The sequence below is a fragment of the Lemur catta genome, chromosome 17 (genome assembly GCF_020740605.2).
Source record: "Lemur catta isolate mLemCat1 chromosome 17, mLemCat1.pri, whole genome shotgun sequence".
In the NCBI taxonomy this organism is placed as follows: Eukaryota; Metazoa; Chordata; class Mammalia; order Primates; family Lemuridae; genus Lemur; species Lemur catta.
In genome coordinates this window covers 39,474,828-39,493,739 of record NC_059144.1, presented here as the reverse complement: position 1 = coordinate 39,493,739, position 18,912 = coordinate 39,474,828, and the positions used below count along the sequence as shown (strand labels likewise).

Sequence of the window (18,912 nt, the reverse complement as noted above, 5' to 3'; positions counted from 1 at the left end):
GCTCTGAGCTTGAGAACTGAGGAAAAAACTGGTTGTAGCATCTCCTGGTCGGAGGTTGGAAGTTGGAAAAAATGGTATTTCCAACCTTTTAAGCAGATCTCAAAAGGGGCTTGAATTTAACTTTGAGAATTGGAGCTTTGCTAGGGGGTCGCGAGGGGGTGGGAAACCTCTGCCCTCATTAATTTTTTAAAGACATGCAAAGGTAGTCTTGTCATGGCGATGGTTAGGGAGACTGCTTTGGGGGTGGGGGTGGGGACGTGGCATTTGGGGCGGCCCAGGCTTCTTTGCTGGGAGCAGGGCTAGAGCCTGGGAGGAGGGGTCAGCAGAGGAGTGGGGTAGCTGCTGGTTCCTCTTTGACCCCTAGAATGGGCTTTGGATTGGAAAGGGGTTTGCTGGCAGGTGAGGCTTCCAGAGTCCTCGGCCCACTGGCCCAGGCACAGCAGCTTTGTGGCAGGTGACAAAGTGTGACTCAGAGTCCAGGAACTGCCATTCCCACTGCTGCATAGGACCTCGCACCTCTGTGACCCAGAGACAGAACCCGGGCGTGGGCGGTGGTGTGCTCTGCGGGGCCTGGAGGGCAAGAGCAGCAGGGAAGTCCCACGGAGTGGCTTCCTAGGGCTCAGCCGTGGGCAAACGCAAGTGGAGCAGATGGCAAAGAACGTGGCGGGTGCTAAAGGGTGACCCCAATATGAAAAACTCTGGGGGAGTGGGAGAAAAACTGGAGGGGACACACTGAATGACCACTCTTGAGCCAGCAGGTATCTGGCTGACACCCAAACCTTTTCTGCTTATTCCATATTTCCTTTCTTTCCACGGACCCAGGACTCTAATCAATGCTTGGTGGTCTCAGGTATAATTTATCCCCATCCCCAAGAGGGAGTGTCCTTTTCCTGCAGTGGCCGAGCACAATGGCGGGACTCCCATGTTTGAAGACTCTAGACCCATGCCCATGCTGGCCAACACGGTGGAAATTAGTCACATGTGGTTATTTATACTTACATTCAAATTAACTAAATATAAACTTTAAAAAATTCAGTTCCTTAGTCCTATTTCAAGTGCTCAATCGCCAGCTACCACATGGGACGGTGTAGATATTTCCATTGTCACAGAAAATTCTACTGGACATTGCTGCTCTAGAGGGATCAAGGAACTAGACTGGCAGCTTCTCTCCTGTGTAGATAAGTTCAGTCAGGGAAGAGCTGAAAACTGGCCTGGAGACTTATCTACTTAGCCCACCCTGTGTTTACATTTTTTTTGGAAACAATGGCCAATATGCAAACTCAGGGGGTCTCTCTCCACCCCCACCCTGCCCCTCTCCCTCTCTCCTCCCTCTTGCTCTCTCTCTAGATTTGCAGCAGCTCTTGGGAATCCACACACTCTGGTGACACAGAGCTTGCATTCTCATATCCCGACAATCGCTGGCAGCTGAGCTGCAGCTGCCTCCTTCCGCCTGGGCATCCCACGGTCTCTACCGGGTTTACTTCCCTTTCCATGACCTGGTTACTTGGCCCTGTGAACACCCGGGTTTGAGACTTCTGACCCACGGCCATCTTACATAGAAGAGAGGGTCCTAGGACCACCAATCTTGGTATGCTAATGAAAATGGTATTTACAAGACAGCGCTGACTTTACAGACCCAGGCGCAGAGGAAATAAAATCAACAGAAAATCCCCCCAGTGCACTGCTTTGCCTGAAATTGGAAAAACACCTCCGTAGGCCCCCTGGCCTTCCCTCAAGCTCCAAAGCCACCCCAGGGGTCACATGGGCTCAGGCCCCTGGGCAGGGTTCCATGTGCTTTCCTTGATGTCAGGGGAAAGGCATTTGGGGAGGCTGTGTTTTTCTCATTTGCAAGGGGATTGTTGGGGGCGCTAAAGTGTGACAACAGTGGCGATCACATTTCGGACTTAATAAAATACCATGACGCTCAGCTAGACGCTACCTCATACTCCGCCAGCTGACCTGGATCGAGTTACTCCCCGAGCTGGCAGCGAGGGGAGCTGGACAGCTCAGAGGACATTGAGCTCCTGGGGAAGAGAATCCCACGCCCCCCAACTCTGCTGCCCGCTCGCAGGTACGGGGGCCGGCCTCTAAGTCAGAGGGGAGGCTTGTGCACACGGACCAGGTGCACTTCTGGTCTGGGCTCTCCTGGGTCAAAGTGTGACCGTCCTGGGGGCTCTGAGCGGGACCAGCTGGCAGAGACAGAGGAAGGGTTCTCACGGCCCTGGCCCAGGTGAGGCACAGGGGGCGCTGAGGACCAGGACCCAGTGCATCCCTGCCTCAAAAGAGGTCCCTTTCTCACCCAGAGAGACACCAGGAAAGAGCCTCGTGCCAGGACGTCCGTCATCCCAGGGAGAAACTGGAAAACACCTAAAGTTCCCTTGATTAGGTCATAGCGGAATAAAATGTGGTATATCTATTCAGCCGAATCCTACCGGGCCGTTCAGAAGGACGAGGTAGATTTTTATGTTAGCACATGCAAGGTTTCCAAGATCGCCTACAGTGTGAATAAAGCAGGCTAAAGAAAGAGGAGTCCAGCATGATATCATGTAAAACCCCGTTAAAATACAAGATATTTTATATGAATATATACATACAATACATAACTGGAAACAGAAAGATCTAGAAGCTCACACATCTGGCTGGTAGCAGCAGTTCCACATGGGAAGGTGTTGGGATTGGGCTGGTGGTCAAAGAAGGCTTTAAGCCTTATTGAAATACTTTCATTTTTCTTTTAAATGAGGATAATGTGCATATGTATTACTTTTGAAAAAATAATTAAAAACATCTCACTGGGGAGGAGACGAGATCTAACTTTGGAGAGAAGCTAACATTTATTAAGAGCTTCCAATGTGCCGGGACTTGTGCTCAGCACTTCACATGTATTGAGGGGGAAACTGTTGTCATCCCTTCTTATGGAGGAGAAAACGAGGCAGGAGAAGTGCAGGAACACGACTGCTGCAGGTTGAATTTTGTCCCCCAAGAGATGAAGTCCTAACCCCCAGCATCTGTGAACGTGACCTTCTTTGGAAATAGGGTCTTTGCAAACGACTGTGTTAAGACAAAGTCATTAGGGTGAGCCCTAATCCAGTATGACTGCTGTCCTTACAAGGGGAAATTTGGACAGATACAGAGACCCACAGAGGAAGAACAACCCTGTGACAATGAGGAAAGAGATGGGCTGACACATCTCTAAGCCAGGGAACGTCTGAGACCACCAGGAGCTAAGAGAGAGAGGCAAGGAGCAGATTCTCTCTCACAGCCCTTGGAAGGAAGCAATTTTGACCTTGGACTTCTAGTCTGGAGCACCGTGAGACAATAAGCTTCTGTTGTCTAAGCTCCCAGACTGTGGTGCTTTGCTAGGGCAGCTCTAGCCAGCCGATACAGTGCCCCGGGTGAGGGGGAGAGGGGCTGCACCTGGACCAAAGAGGCCGTGTGCCTTCAGAGCCTGTGCCCGTGGAGATCCATCCACTCGAAGGCTACAGAAACACCTGCTATCAGCCTGGCACTATGTCAGACAATGAATGGGGCCACAGAGGGGAGGTTTCTAGGACTAGATCTGGCTCCTGTCCTCAAGGTGCCTATCATGGCACTGGAAAAGATGAGGCAAATAGGCATGAAACCCTGAACTGCTGATTCAATACCTGTACATAATGACCACGTGTAGTGCCCCAATGCTGGGCTGCGTACTGTGTGTGTCTTGTTGTCATCTCTGACTTCTCTCTTTGTCTCACATCCCAACACTGACCCATCAGCAAGTCCTGCTGGCTCTGCCTGTGACATACACCCCAATCTGACCATTCTCACCTCCCACTGCTCCCACCGTGGTCCAAGCCATCATCATCTCCCACCCAGACCAGAGGCTGGTAAACTATAACCGTGGGCCAAATCTTGCCTATTGCCTGTTTGCATAAATAAAGTTTTACTGGAACACAGCCATGTTTATTCATTTACGCATTCTGTCTGTGGCTGCTTTTGTGCTACTGCAGGAGAACTGAGTAACTGAGACAGAGACAGTATGGCCTGCAAAGCTGAAAACATTTACTATCTGGCCTTCTACAGAAAAAGTTTGCTGAATCCTGGCCTAAACTATTGCCATCACCTGCCCGCTCTCCCTGCTCCCAGGCTGGTCTGCATCCAGCAGTGAGAGGGATCCTTCCCCTGCTCAAATCCCCACAATGCCCCCCCCCTCCCTCGGAGTAAGAGCAGAGTCCACACAATGACCCCTGGTCTGCACACCCTCACGCTCCTCACCTCCCTGACCTTATCTCCTACCCTCTCCTCACTGCAGTGCTGACAAAGCCGATTCCCGCTATTCCTTCAACAACTGGCACACCCCTGCCCCAGGGCTTTTGCATGTGCTGTTCCTTCTGCTTTGAATGCCTTTCCCTCCTCTTTCCATTTGTCAACAGCCTGTGAAAGGCTTTGTTGACGTCACCATATTTGTAAAAACTCCCCCAGCTCCATCCCCAGATCAGGTTGAATGACTCCTGTCTCTGTTTACCCACTTTGTGGAGCCTCTAGGACTAACCTAGGCCTGTTATGGCTGTTTTCTTCTTTCATCCACTAAACTGGAAGACTCTGAAGGTAGCTGATATGGTTTGGATGTTTGGTCCCTCTGAATCTCACGCTGAAATTCGATCTCCCGTGTTGACTGCGGGGCCTGGTGGGTGGTATTTGGGTCATGGGGGCAGATCCCTCATGAATGACTTGGCGCCCCTCCAAGACAATGAGTGAGTTCTCACTTGATTAGTTCATGCCAGAGCTGTCTGTCTAAAGGAGCCGGGCACCACCTCCACTCTCTGTTTTGCTCTTTCTCTCGTCATGTGACCCTCCTGCTCCCCCTTCGCCCTCCACTTTGATTAGAAGCTCCCAAAGGCCTCACCAGAAGCAGATGCTGCCTCAGTGTTTCCTGTACAGTCTACAGAACTGTGAGCTGAATAAACCTCTTTTCTTTATAGATTACCCGGCCTCAGGTATTTCCTTTATAGCAACACAAAACAGACACAGTAGCACCTATTTCTTTTTTTTTTTTTAAATTGATTTTTGCAAGGCTGGAGGGTAGGGAAGTTAAAAGCACAGACTCTGGGGCTTGGGTTCAAATTCTAACCCTGCTACTTACTAACTGAATGACTTGGACAAGGCATTGAACCTCACTGAGCCTCAGCTTCTCCCTCTGTGGTTGAGCTGCCGGACCAGTACCCACCTCATAGGGCACTGGAAAGATTAAATGAGTCAATATAGATGAAGCCCTTTGCAAAGTGCCTTGCTGTAGAAAATGCCCACACAACACACGCTTGCCATCCTTGCTGCTACCATTACCAACTTGAGTTCTACAGGTTCGAACTCTGTGCCTGGCAAAGTAATGGTTCAACTGAATTGAGCCACCACTGAGAGAGGGCAGGAAGAAGAGAATAAGGTAGGGACATTTAGGTTCACACATCCTAGACAACGCTGGAGTTGGCATTCAAATGCCCATCCCTGGCCTCTAATCCCAGCCCTGCATTTTCAGGTGTGTGATCTTTGGCAAGTCACTTAACACCTTTGAGTCTTCAGGTTTTTTTAAAATAAACTTTTTATCCTAGAATAGTTTGAGATTTATAGAAAAATTGCAAAGATAGTACCTGTATATCCCATATATGCATAGCACCTACACCCAGTTTCTCCTTCTATTTACATTTTACGTTGGTTTGCTACATTTGTTTCACAACTAATAAATATTACTATGTTCTTACTAACGAATGTCAACTCCTTTTTACAGATTTCCTTCGTTTTCCCACTAATGTCCTTTTACTGTTCCAGGATCCTTCCAGGGCGCCAAATCACATTTAGTCATGTGTCCTCTTACGCTCCTCTGGGCTGTGACAGTTTCTCAGACGTTCCCTGCTTTGGATGACGGTCTAAAGGCGTGCTGGTCAGGTATCTTGCAGAATGTTTACCAACTGGGATTTGTCTAATGGTCTTCTCATGGTTAGGCTGGGTTTATGGGTTTTCGTGAGGAAGGGCACAGATGTAAAGTGCCCTTCTCATCACATGCTATCAAGGGTACACACTGTCAACTCGACTTATCACTGTTGGTGTTGAACTTGATCCCCTGGCTCAGGTAGTGCTCGTCGGGTTTCTCCACTGTAAAGTTACTCTTCCCCCCTTTCCATATTGCACTCTGGAAGGAGGTCACCATGTGTGGCTCACACTAAGGGTGTAGCATCTACATACATTATTAGGAATTTTTCTGCTGGGAGTTTGTCTGTTCTCCCTTATGTATTTACGCAATCATTTATCTACATCAGTTATACTCTGGGTTGGAATCCAGTACTATGTTATTTTATTACTCCAGCTTCTATTTCATTTTGTTGTGCTTTTTATTTTAGTGTTCCAGCTTTGGCCATTGGGAACTTGTTCAATTGGGTCAGGTCCTGTGTCCCTTTGACATAACCCATCACTGTGGTTTTTTTTTTTTTTTTTTGAGCACTTCCTTACTTTCTTGGCACTACAAGATGCTCCAGGCTTAGCTTGTATATTCCCTGCCCCAGCCCTACAACCAGCCATTTCTCCAAGAAGCTCGGGTTTTAATTGGAGAATGGTATTAGAAACCAATATCTGGGTGCTGGGTGTGCTCGTTGCTACACGGGTGTCATTGCTTCTGGGCCCTCTCAGGTGACAGTGCAAGGTCTTCAGTTTTTAAAAAAATTATGAAACATAGAGGTATGTTACAACTTGCAGGTATGTTACAAGGCAAGTGGCAGGCACTCACTAAATAGTACCAATTATGGTGCAGATCCCTCCTTCCCCAGTGTGGAAACTGAAGCTCAGACAGGATTTGCAGGAAACTTCTGTCAAGAGTCACAGGGTACAGATGAAGGTATCTTCTGTGATTGCAGGGGCATTCTATCTTTCATTGGTGATGACAGCAATTTGTCCATTTGTCATATGCTCAAGGTCCAGTTTTAGTTTCAGGATGATGTTAGTTTCATAAAATGTGTGGGAGAGGATCCCATCTTTTTCTTTGCTCTGTAGTTTGTGTAGGATGGGATTTCTCCTTTCCTTAAAGGTTTGTTGGAACTCTTGTTTAAAACCAGCAGGACCTGGTGCCTTTTTTAGGAGCCTACATCTTTAACAATTTGACAATTTCTCATGGTCATTGGTTAATTTTATTTATTTTTTCCCCTTGGGATAATTTGGGTAATTTGTATCTTCCTAAGGAGTGTCAGCTTCACCTAGGTTTTCAAATTCATTGGTGTAAGAGTGTACTGGTATTCTCATAATTAAAATAAATGACCTCCCCTGAATTCTTAGTAATGTCCCTTTCATTTTGGATGTTGCTTATTGATCTCTCTCTCTCCCCCTTGATCAAGCTTGACAAAGGCTGGTCTGCTGTAATGGGCTTTTCAATTGTTCTTTTAACTTTCTAATAAATGTCATTTAAAGCCATAAATGTCTCTCTTGATCCCCTTTCTCCTGGATCCCACAGGCTTGATACTTAGTATTCTTGTTGGTGCACATTGCCGAGCCATTAGCTCAGTGACAAATACTTATCAAACCTGTTCTGATTAAGCTGGGGACAGCTGGGGTTTCCCAGACTCTCCTGCTGTGGTTTGATCCCGTCACATTTTGTCCTTGGCTGCCTCAAGACACGAATGAGGGAAGGAAACAGTTAACAAATTTGCTTTAAAAAAATGGCTTTTGTCAGGGCCCAGATGAACTCCCTGGCCACTCCTGCTCTGGGGTAGGGATATATTTTAAGTGGGATTGCTCAACACTGCCTCTAGACCAGCCAGAGAGGAGTCTGTCCCCGGGAAGGAAACCTTGGCCTTCTCCCCTGTGCTAAGTGTTTCATTTATCTCAAGAGCACTAAAGAGGCTGTGGCTTGAGTTGTATTAATGGCCGGTTGGGCAGGACGCTTTGGAGAGCAGTTCAGCACTAACACGGTGAAATATTATTCTCCCCCATAGCTTCTAAAGAACCGTAAATCAGGCACTTAGCAACTGGGTCCACGTGTCAGGCAGGCAGCCATGGCCTGCCCTAATTTCAGCAACTTCTGAGTGGTTCTGGCATGATCTTTCCCAAAGCTCTGGCAGCATCTCGAAACGCTTCCCCGCCAGCCCACCTGACTGCCTGGCCCTCCTGAATCGGGTCAGAGACACTTTTTGCCGAAGATCTTTAGGGTTATCTTGTTTCTCACGAAGGACTCTTTTTCCTTCCATCCACTCTGCTGGTCTCTGTTTCTTCTCTGTTTTGTAGTTCATCTCAAAGTGCTTCCTCCATGAAGGACAAACATCCCAGCCTAGAAATCAGCTTGGCCTGGGATCAAATCTCCACACTGCTCTTCCTGGCTGTGTGACCCTGGGAAAGTGACCTATCTGGGCTGCAGTTTCTTCATCTGTAAAATGGAAATTTAAAAATCCATCTCCTTTGCAGGGTTATTGTGAGGATTCAGCGAAGTAATTCATGTGAGATGCCTGGTGGAAAATAAGAGCTCAATGTGTGTCAGCTGCCAGGCGAGTGAACCTCCCCGTGCCTCAGTTTCCCCATCTCTGAAAGGGGATACTAGCAGTACCTGCCAGGCACCCAGTGCACATGAGCCACACGCTGGCTGCTGCTGTGACCGTGTTGTTATTCCGATGCGTGCTGTCACTCAGCCCCAGCCACGTCACTACCCCTCCTGCACACGGTCCATGTCCTTCTTTCTGGAAATGCATTCAGATCCCTTGTATATTGCTTTGACTGCCTCCAGGGGATTCATCTCCTGAGTGGGGACCGAGGGGTGCTGTAGTGTTAACAGCAACCTACAGGGTAGATTTTTAACCCCCATGTTACAGAAGAGGAAACAGAGCCCCAGTAAGTTTATCTAACTCTGTCTAAGATCATCCAGGAAGTAGGTAGCAAAACGGGGTTTAACCCAAAATCTGCCTGACTTCATAGGCTGAGTCTCAACCGCTGCTTTATTCTTTGCTGTTTTCTCTGCTTTGCACATCGAGATTCTTCTGCCAACTGCACTTTTCCAGTGTCTGCCTTTGTTCTGGGAGGGCCTCAGGGAGGAGATGTCTGTACTCTTGATGGAGGTACCTGTGCCCACCTAGCCTTTGGGCAGGCAGGGCTGGCTTCAGCATCAGTGCCAGGGCCTGTTCAGATGTCAGTAGCACCTGAGGGTGCTAATGTCCCCCAGCAGTGATCCACTAGGGGTGTTGCTGGCAGCATCAGGGAACCAGCCAAGTGGCACCTGGCGCTCGCTGCCTTCCTTCGCCACACCTGGAGGGCGTCTGGCCCTGGTCAGAGAGGTCTGAGTGCTCCTATTCACTCCAAAATTGCTTTTCACAAAGGAACTGGGTTCTAATTCAGCTCAAAGTGTAACTTCTTTTGCCTTCTCTTGGTTTTGGTGGGGCCCGGGGGCACGGAAAAGGAGACGTCCAAAACTACAAGGCTTAACATTGGGGCAAATTTTATCCTTAGAGCTATGAGACCCTCTGGGGAAGGATAGAGTTCGGCTCACCCCCTCCGCCTGAGACACACACTTGTGCACATACCTATGCTGCATTCAATGTCAGGGGTTCCTGCCCCCCTAATGGGTGGGTGTGACCTGGGCAATCACTCCCCAGATGTAACTTCTACAGCATAATCATCTGCAGCACTGCAACCAGGGCCTGATGAATGGTATGTTCTCCATAAAAAGCTTCCGGATGCCCTTATGGAGAAAGGCATCTGACTTTCTTCCTTGGGGCTGTCACTCGCGCAGGAGCCGGGCTGTGAACTGGCCTCCTGCGGCCGCTGGCCTCTCCCTGGGTCGCCAGGAAGCTGCAGAGGTTGGAGAGTGTGACAGGGACTGCCTGGCGTCAACAAACAAGGTGTTCTCACTTGTGTGAGTTTTAACTTCTCCCTTGAGTAACCTGGTTTCAGTTCTGCTGAGGTGCCCTGGGGGCTCCTGGCAAGGGGGACATTTTTGAAATAAATTTAATTCCTCAAGTTTCTACCTAGACCTGCTTTGTGAAATGGATGTTGGGCAGAGACTATCAATCCCATCTCACAGATGGGAAGACTGAGGCCCTGGTGGCTTGCATAGACTAAACTCAAGATTGATCATTTCAGCAAGGATCGTCCTCTCTGCAACTCCAGGACTGCAGGCCATAAAGAAAAACCTGTATCCTTTCCTGATGATAAATATTATAATGCCCTCAGCTAGCCAGGGCAGATTTGGAATCTGTAGCCTTCTACTTCACAGTTTAGTCCTCAGGGATATTCCAGATTCCAGGAAAAAATATTCCTACTAGGATAAATAGAATTGTTGTTTCACGTACAGTTTTATTTTAGGTTGCCCTTATTGTTCTTTCTTTCTTTTATTTTCCCCCCAGAGACAGGGTCTCTCTTTGTCACCCAGACTGAAGCTCAGTGGCCTGATTGTAGCTCACTGCAGCCCCCAACTTCCAGGATCAAGGGATTCTCCTGGCTCGCCTCCGAATAGCTGGGACTACAGGCGTACCACCACACCCAGCTAATTTTTAAATTTTTTGTAGAGATGGGGGTCTTGCTATATTGCCCAGGCTGGTCTTGAACACCACGCTAAAGCAATCCTCTCTCCTCAGCCTCCCAAAGTGCTAGGATTACAATCACTATGTCTGGCCCACCCTTATTTTTCAATCCATTGAACCAATAAGGTGAACATAATTTACAAAGCCAGAAGATCCCCACACTAATCCTTTTATCAGCCAAAAACCCTTCTTCACTTTGGAGAAGGCTGCTTACTCTTTCATTAGAGGCAGGTAACTCATTGTAATTCCCTCCTTCCTTTGGCTACCAGGAAGCTCATAGATTCACTCTGAACTTGACTGTAGTAGTTAGCCTGTATGAGCCTGTTTTTTTTTTGGGTACAACTCTTTATCCTTATTCATTACATAGCTTTCAATCCTTTTGCTTTAATAGTTCTATTTTAAGTATGTTTTCCATTTGAAATCTTTCCCAAATCTTTCTGACATAGGCTGGGTATAAACAAATGAATTCAATTTATTTTCAAAGCTTCTTTTCTGCCTTTTTTTCCTCCCTCCCTTGCATCTTGCTTAGGGGCTCAGGAGCAGATACTTTGAATAAGCATATTCCCTCTGCGCACTATCTCTCTCTCTCTTTGTAAAACATGCTTTCAGGGGAACGTAAATTGTTTTTAAAAGCTTCCACTCTGGCCCACTGCTAATTATTACTGACCCAGGAGGATCGGCACTAATTTGCCTTAATAAACTTATTAAATAGCAAATTTCAGGAGGAAGAAACTACATAGCCTTTATTGGATTAGTAAAACTGCCAGTGGACATCACCGCTAGAACAGAGAGAAAAGCCCATTAGCCACACAGGAAAGCCGGGGAGATAATTTGGCTAAGTGTGTTTCTAATGAACGGTTGCTGGCCACAGTTTTGTGCCTTCTCGGGCAATGCTAGCAAAAGTTTCAAGCCTCTGAAAGAAAAAGAGAAAAAAAAAAAAGAAAGGAAGGAGGAAAGCATCTTTCCCCCCAAACTAGATGCGGGTGATTAAACACGGCGAATATTAAGTGAAACCGGCAACCACAAACCTCCAGGTCGTTGAAGAACAGATGTGTGTCTGCAAGGTTGAAGATCATCTCTTCCATCATCAGGCCGATGCGCACGGACGTCGTGGTGTCCTGTTAGAGAAGGAGAAAGTCACACGAGTGGAGCCTGAGTCATCTCAGCCTCCCTCCCCATCCCGCCCCACCGCTGGAAGGCGGTTTTGGTCTGTCTCCATCTGCATGGCTCATGCATGGCCTAAAACGAGTCTCTGTGTGGGGTCAGGGTAATCATGTTGCACAGATTCTGACATCTCACTTCCGGGTTTTCACCATTTCTATTTACCCTCCAGTATTTATTTGTTTATTTATTTATTTTTGAGACAGTGTCTCACTCTGTCACCCTGGGTAGAGTGCCGTGGCATCTTAAAGCTCACAGCAACCTCAAACTCCTGGGCTCAAGCGATCCTCCTATCTGAGCCTCCTAAGTAGCTGGGACTACAGGCATGCGCCACCATGCCTGCCTAATTTTTCTATATATTTTTAGTTGTCCAGCTAATTTCTTTCTATTTTTTTTTCTATTTTTAGTAGAGACGGGGTTTTGCTCTTGCTCAGGTTGGTCTCGAACTCCTGAGCTCAAGAGATCCTCCCGCTTCAGCCTCCCAGAGTGTTAGCATTACAGGCGCGAGCCACCGCGCCCGGCCGATGCATTACTTCTATTATAAAAATAAATAATTAACAACATAAACCCTTCCTGACCCTTAAAAAAAATGCAGCTGGTGATGTCAGCTTCACACACACGACTGTGGAGAATCAGGCCCAGGAACACAGCCATTAGGCGAGACACTTCATCAGAGCCCCGGGAGCCAGAGCTTAGCACTCTGGGTCCTGGCTGGAAGTCGGCAGGGCAGGGTACGTGGTGAGAAATGAAGAGCAAATGAGGAAAACAAACCTCTCAGGGCCTAGGAGGGAATCAGAGTGGGCTCTGAGAAAAGGTTCTGGGGGTGTTTCCACGTATGACTCACACCCAAAGCATTTCACCTCTGCACGACGGCACATTCCTCTTCGACGGGGCTACTCGTGCACCAACCCCTCAATGACCAGCCCTCAATGTACTGGACAAGAAGCAAGAAGAAGCTGTCAACCCAGACTTGTCTGCCGAAAGGATTTACTCAGAAAGATGTCACCTCCCAGGCCAGCACACAGAGAAGGAAAAATAATTACTGCATATGAAATGACTTCTCTGTGAAGAGTGTTTGTTATAAAAAGGCAAATATTGTATATTGATAAAGCAAAAATTATGACTGACTGATACTGGGAGGATATGACGAGAAAGTCTACGTGTGTGTGATGGGGGCAAGGTCTGAGATAAGAGAGTCCAGTTCTCATCTTGTATTTCGGGAAGCCAGAGATCATGCCCAACATGGAAAAAAATCAAGAAGTAGCGACATAAAGCATGTTACTTAGAAATTTGGAGGTAAGTTCCAAAAGCATCAGCAAAGGTTGAAAGTTGTTGGCTGTGGGCAGAAAGAAAGAGTGGGAGGAGGGTGGGAGGGTCACTGGGGATTGCTGTTTCCCATATATTTTTCTCTATAGAACTATATGATTTTTTTTTAAGAGAGGGTCTCACTCTGTCACCCAGGCTAGAGTGCAGTGGTGAGATCATAGCTCGCTGTAACCTTGGACTCCTGGGCTCATGTGATCCTCCTGCCTCAGCCTCCCTAGCAGCTGGGGCTACACACATGTGCCACCATATCCAGTTAATTTTTTTAAATTTTATTTTTTGTAGAGATGGTGTCTCACTATATTGTCCAGGCTGGTCTTGAACTCTTGGCTTTAAGCAATCCACCCACCTTGGCCTCCCAGAGTGCTGGGATTATAGGCGTGAGCCACTGTGCCCAGCCCAGAACTATATGAATTTTAAACTTATGCATATATTTCTTGGGTCAGAAAAATTAAAAATAACAGGCAACATATTCAGTAACATTCACTTTTCATTATCTATCCTAGAGAAAAACTCATACATATTAACAAGAGGACATGTCAAAAGATGTTCATTACAGAATTGTTAGTAAATAACAAACAATTGGAAAAAATTTAGTTTTCCAGCCAAAGGAGACTAGAAAAATAAAATGTAGTATATTCATACAATGGAAAATGAAATTTCAATGGAAAGAAATGAACCAGATCTACATGTACTCACATGGGCACATCAAAAATATGTTATTGAGTAAAAAGAGATTTTCTGATTATGGTATATATTATATACTGCATGTTATTACCATTTATTAGGAACACATAAAATATTACTACATATTTTCCATGGGCACTTATATATTTGTAAGTATCTGAAAGGACAGACTCAGAGAAAGAACAGTGGTTAATTCTAGAAGGCAGAGAGAAGGGAGCAGTGATGGTCAAAACGAACTTTAGTGTTATCTAGAATATTCTAACATTTTTTAAAGGAGAAGGGGTCCAAATATTTATTGTATAATTTAAACTTTAAAAAAATTAAACACACCAAATGTTTCTGTGGACGGCCTTCACAACACCCACCTACTCATTTGCATTCTTGTTATTAATATTTCAGATTTTCCTAAAATTTGCTTGCATGGCTTGCCTATTAGATTGTCTTAAAACAATCTAATAGGCTTAAGCTACATAGGTGGTGCCTCTTTTCAAAAATACTTGATAAAAACTAATTGTGCAGAGGCAGAAAAGTCTGGAATAGCCCCAGAAAAGCACAAGTATTCCAGGAGTTAAGTAACAGAGTGTTGCCCTGGGCCAGACCACTTTCTCCAAGTAAAAAATGTTTTTCCAGGGTTGCAAAGACTGAGAAGCTAGAAGAAAAAAATATTGGTGGGGATTCTGTTAATTTATGTGAAATACATCTGGAATGAGGGCAAGACAAAAGCCATTGGTTTTGTCTCAGGCTGCCTGCTGAATGCATCCCTAATGCATGCCATAAACACACCACTCCTGTCTGTTGGTTTCATTCAACCCAGTGCAGCTTAGGGGGAACCCTCCGTCTTAACCCAGCAGTCCTCCCAGTCACATAAAGCCTGAAATATGGGAGCCTTCGCACCATGCTCTTCAGCCAATAAAGGGCAACTGACCCTTTCAAATCCACTCTGATCCCTCTGACTGCCGAACATCGCAGTGGGGATGAAATGAGACAGCACGTGTTTAAACCCCGAGCCCAGGGCCCGGTATGCAGCAGGTGCTCCACAAGTGATGATGATTGCCAAACTCTCCCAGTCCCCTTCCTCGAACCTTTAAGCAAATAACCTGTTTCTGTAAACCCAGCAGGAATACCCAAAATCAGTTGGCACAAAAGTCTTTAACATGCTACTCACACGAAAACCATTTTCTTAATCATTACATACTCTTTGGATTAAAAAAAAAATCAGTGGTTAATTTCCCAAACAAGCAACAGCATAAGTGGATTACTTTAAAAAAAAAATAAAACTGATCAATTTAAACCAGAACAGACAACGGAGAAGAGGGAGTTTTCCCCACACAGGCTAGGAGTCTAACTCGTCCTTGGAAGGACTAGGCTGGAAGCTGGGGGGGTTGGGGTGGATGGAATGTCGTCTTTGCTGGACTAGAGAATTTGTGGGTGGTTCTCTCCCAGCGAAGGTACAAATCAGACAAAGGCACTGCAGATTTTTCCAATGTGTGCTAATGTTCTACAGATTTCTCAGGGGTTGCCTTTGATGATGGCGGTGGGCTCTGCACATATGCATTTAGCAGGCGGGCAGGAGGCTTCTTGCTGTTGGAACCACCCCTCAGGGCAGATGCTGTAGCCCTGGATGGCAGCTCCTTAACCTAATTATTACGCATTCTTGATGAAGTTCTCTTAATTAGAGGAGAATGGTGGGGCCTTTCACCATATGCGCTGCCCAAAGATCTGCCTTGTGGATCGTTGTCTTGTGATATATTGTTGTATTTCTTGATGAAAGGAAGAGGGTACGTGTATAAAAGAAAGTCTTTGCTTACACAAAGGTAATCTGAGGCAAAACAAACAGGAAGAAAATGGCATGTAAATTCTCAGAGGTCTCAAGATTTGAATGCTAAGTTATTCAGGGTTAATTAAGACCACGACAGTCATTTTCCATCAATTGTCTTCACCATCCTGAAATTTACAAGCTCTCCAATGCCAGCCACGTTGGGAGTCTATCTCCCAGTCCATACAGATTAGGAGAAGATTGTTTTCATTTCAAAATGAGGAATTGAAGTTTTTACTAAAAAGTTGTTTTAATGAATCAGAGCTCTATTTGTCCATTAAAGAATTTCCCTTTCTTTATTTTCCAAGTTTTGTGTTTTAAGCACGTAGTATTTTTGTATTAGATGGCTCTAGAACGTGTTCAATTCAAAGAAGTGAGATTCACACACTATTTAATCAGCATCACAGCTCTTCAAACAAAAGGAAAGTATGCTCCAGTTTCATCCTGAAACCAGCTTATGTGACTGTGGTCTTTTGGGTTTCTTCACAGTCCTGGTTGCATAATAATAATAATGATAATAGCCAATCTTTATCCAGTGCTTTGGAGCGGAGGTTAAGAGGGTGGGTCCTAAGCCCAATCACCTGTGATCAAGGCCACTCCACCTCTTATTAGGTAGATGACCTTGTACTAGTTACTTAACCTCTGGGTGCCTCAGTTCCTCATCTGTGAAATGAGCTTACTTATCTTTATCAGTTCATCATCACCAGAGGGAGACGGTGGGAGAGAGAGGGAGGCCAGGTATAAAGACAGCTAGTTTCCCTCCTGCCTCACATCTACAGTACACAGCAGCTACAGTGCTTTCTTTATAGTAAAAAGAGCTGTCCTCACATAAAACCCTCTGACTTCCCCTGGCCCCCTGAGTAAAGCCGACATCCTTTAGGGGCCTCGTGTGCTCTGGTCACTGCTTACTTCTCCACCCCAGCTGGACTCTCTGCTCCTTGAACATGCCATACTTGCTCCTGCCCCAGGGCCTTTGCACTTGCCACTCCTCAGCCCGGAATTAACCTCTCCCCAGGCTCTTTCATGGCTAGCTCCTTTGCAACATTCAATTTCCACTTCCAATACTAGACAGGTCTTCTCTGACCATTTTATCTAAAATAAGCCAAGATGCCCACCCACACTCATTCCACATCCCATTACTCTGCTGCAGTTTTAAACAGCATCTATCATTATCTAAAATGATCTAATTTATTTATAATTTTTGATGCTTCTTCCTCAACTAGGAGACAAGCTCCATGAGAGCTACGCCCTGTCCCTTGTGCCTGGAACACCGCTTGAACAGCAGCTGCTCAATTAAGTATTTTTTAAATGAATACATGAGCGTGTGTGAACTTAGTACCACATTTCCTCCTCAAAATATCTTTTCCCTAATTTGATAAATTGATAAATCAAGACTCAAAGTGAAGTGACTTGTCCAAGGTCACACTGCTGATTAGTGGCAGGGCTGGTATTTGAACCCAGGACTGTCTAACTCAAGAAACCAAAATCTTCACCATTTTACTTACTGAATATGTCTTCATGGGAACTAATAAAATAAAATACTTTATTAGGAAAAGAAGCTTAAGGCAGAAGATAATCAGATTTCTTTTTGGGTAGACACCTGATTTAAAACTGTTGGCATCCACTTTTAATGAAATGAATGATTCACGTAATGAAATTACACTTCCAAAGTTGGAAGAAATGACAGGCAGCTGCCATATAAAACCAGCACTGATGCTTGTCCTGGGTCTCAGGCTGGCTTTCCTTTCTAATAACTGCTGGCCTTTACAGGGGATGAAAGGAAGGCCCAGGGGTGGGGAAGGTTCTCTCCTTATGGCCTCTGAGCATTTGTGCCTTTAATTTCCTGGACTTGATATGGAAAAAGCGAAGTTAACTGGTAAATCCCTTCCTTCTCAGCTGCCATCCCCTCTCCCGCCTCCCCACGGCCAGGAATGGCTGGGTGGGAACCAGACACCTTGGCTGAAATTGGAAATCAGCTCATTTTGGCTGGCCCTGAAGGGCTCAGAATCCTTTTTCTGCCCCCCCCAGCCGTTCCCCCCACTTAAATGTAGCCCATAACTTTTAAAGATCTCATCCTCGGAGCCACAAAGAAGTCTGTTGTGGAAAGATGTACTTGAGGGCCTCTTTAGATCCGTTATCAAATGTTACCAAATGCGACATTTCCAAAAATAATTTTCGGGAAAAAAAAAGCTACTGTCTCTGAATGTGTCTTGGTCTCGAAGGTCAGGTTGCTTCCCGGGGGCCGGGTGCTGCGTTTTGACAGGGTCTCTCCGGTGGGACGCCACGGCCAGGCCCTCCAGACGTGACATGGGAGGCACAGCCTTCCCTCTGGGGGGCCTGGGTTCTGCCATCCGCATGGCAGACTCGACCCGGTCCCAGGGCTGAGCCCTCCCCGACTGCCTGCTTATTTTCCCAGCTCCAAACACCGCCCTGAGGCTCCCAGAGGAGGAAAGTCTCCGCAGCTCCAAGGAGGCATCGGACTTCTCTCAGCCGAAGCCTGCGAGGATGATGAACTTAGCCAGCCTGCTTTGTGCTCCTCCAGAGGCATTTTCTTCTCTTTTTTCTGAGACAGTATCTTGCTCTGTAGCGGGGCTGGAGTACAGCGCTGTCTATCATCATTGCTGACAGCCTGAGCCAACAATGAGGCGTTTCCTTAAGGCACTTGCATAACAAGCAGAGGTGGATGTTTGGGCATTTGGGAAGCTGTCTCCAATCCTCTCGTACTAGCAATCGCACCCATAACTATCATTCAGTTGGGAACTCTTGGCTTTAGATGTATTTCTGAAAAATTTCTGGTGGCATGGTTAACAAATTCACTAGTTAATTAATTTTTTTTTTTTTTAAGAAGAGATTTAGCCTAATTTGTTTTAGGGAGACTGATGGGCGCATTAACAGTGCTCTTCTTTGTTTACACAATGCCTCTAGAATGAAAAAATTGAGCATTCTACAAATGAGGGTTTTTCAAACTCAGTACTGTTGGCGTTTTGAGCCAGATAATTCTTTGTCGCGGGACTGTCCTGCTCATTGCAGGATGTTGAGCGGTAACCCTGTCCACTACCCGCTAGATGTCAGTAGCACCCCCGCCCAGCTGCGACTTTCATAAATGTCTCCAGACTTTGCCCCATGTCCTCTGAAGGGCAAAATCACCCCTAGTTGAGAACCACTGCTCTAAATGATTTTAAAATAATGAAACAGTTTGGTCCTTAATGTTAGTAAATTAACTTCGGAATTATAGAGCGGGCAACCTTATTAATGAAACTAGCTTTCTAAACTAAGATATGAGCTAAAAAAAAATAAAAAAAAAAAATCTAAATCTCCGCACCTGCTGAGTGGGAGGTGCCGCTTGCCCGTCTCCAGGGGCAGTGTGACTCAGTAGGTAGGAACCACCCCTGTGGCCAGACACCT

The 18,912-nt window shown here is 46.2% G+C and overlaps 1 protein-coding gene across 2 annotated transcripts in view; it reads right to left on the bottom strand.

Annotated features, from left to right (window-relative positions):
- EYA2 (EYA transcriptional coactivator and phosphatase 2) overlaps positions 1-18,912 on the bottom strand; it is a 138,811-nt gene that overhangs the window by 19,802 nt on the left and 100,097 nt on the right. For both annotated transcript variants that reach the window (XM_045528492.1, XM_045528493.1), the window contains one exon: positions 11,549-11,638. In XM_045528492.1, coding sequence (XP_045384448.1) covers positions 11,549-11,638 — 90 coding nt within the window. The remainder of the gene's footprint in view (positions 1-11,548; positions 11,639-18,912) is intronic.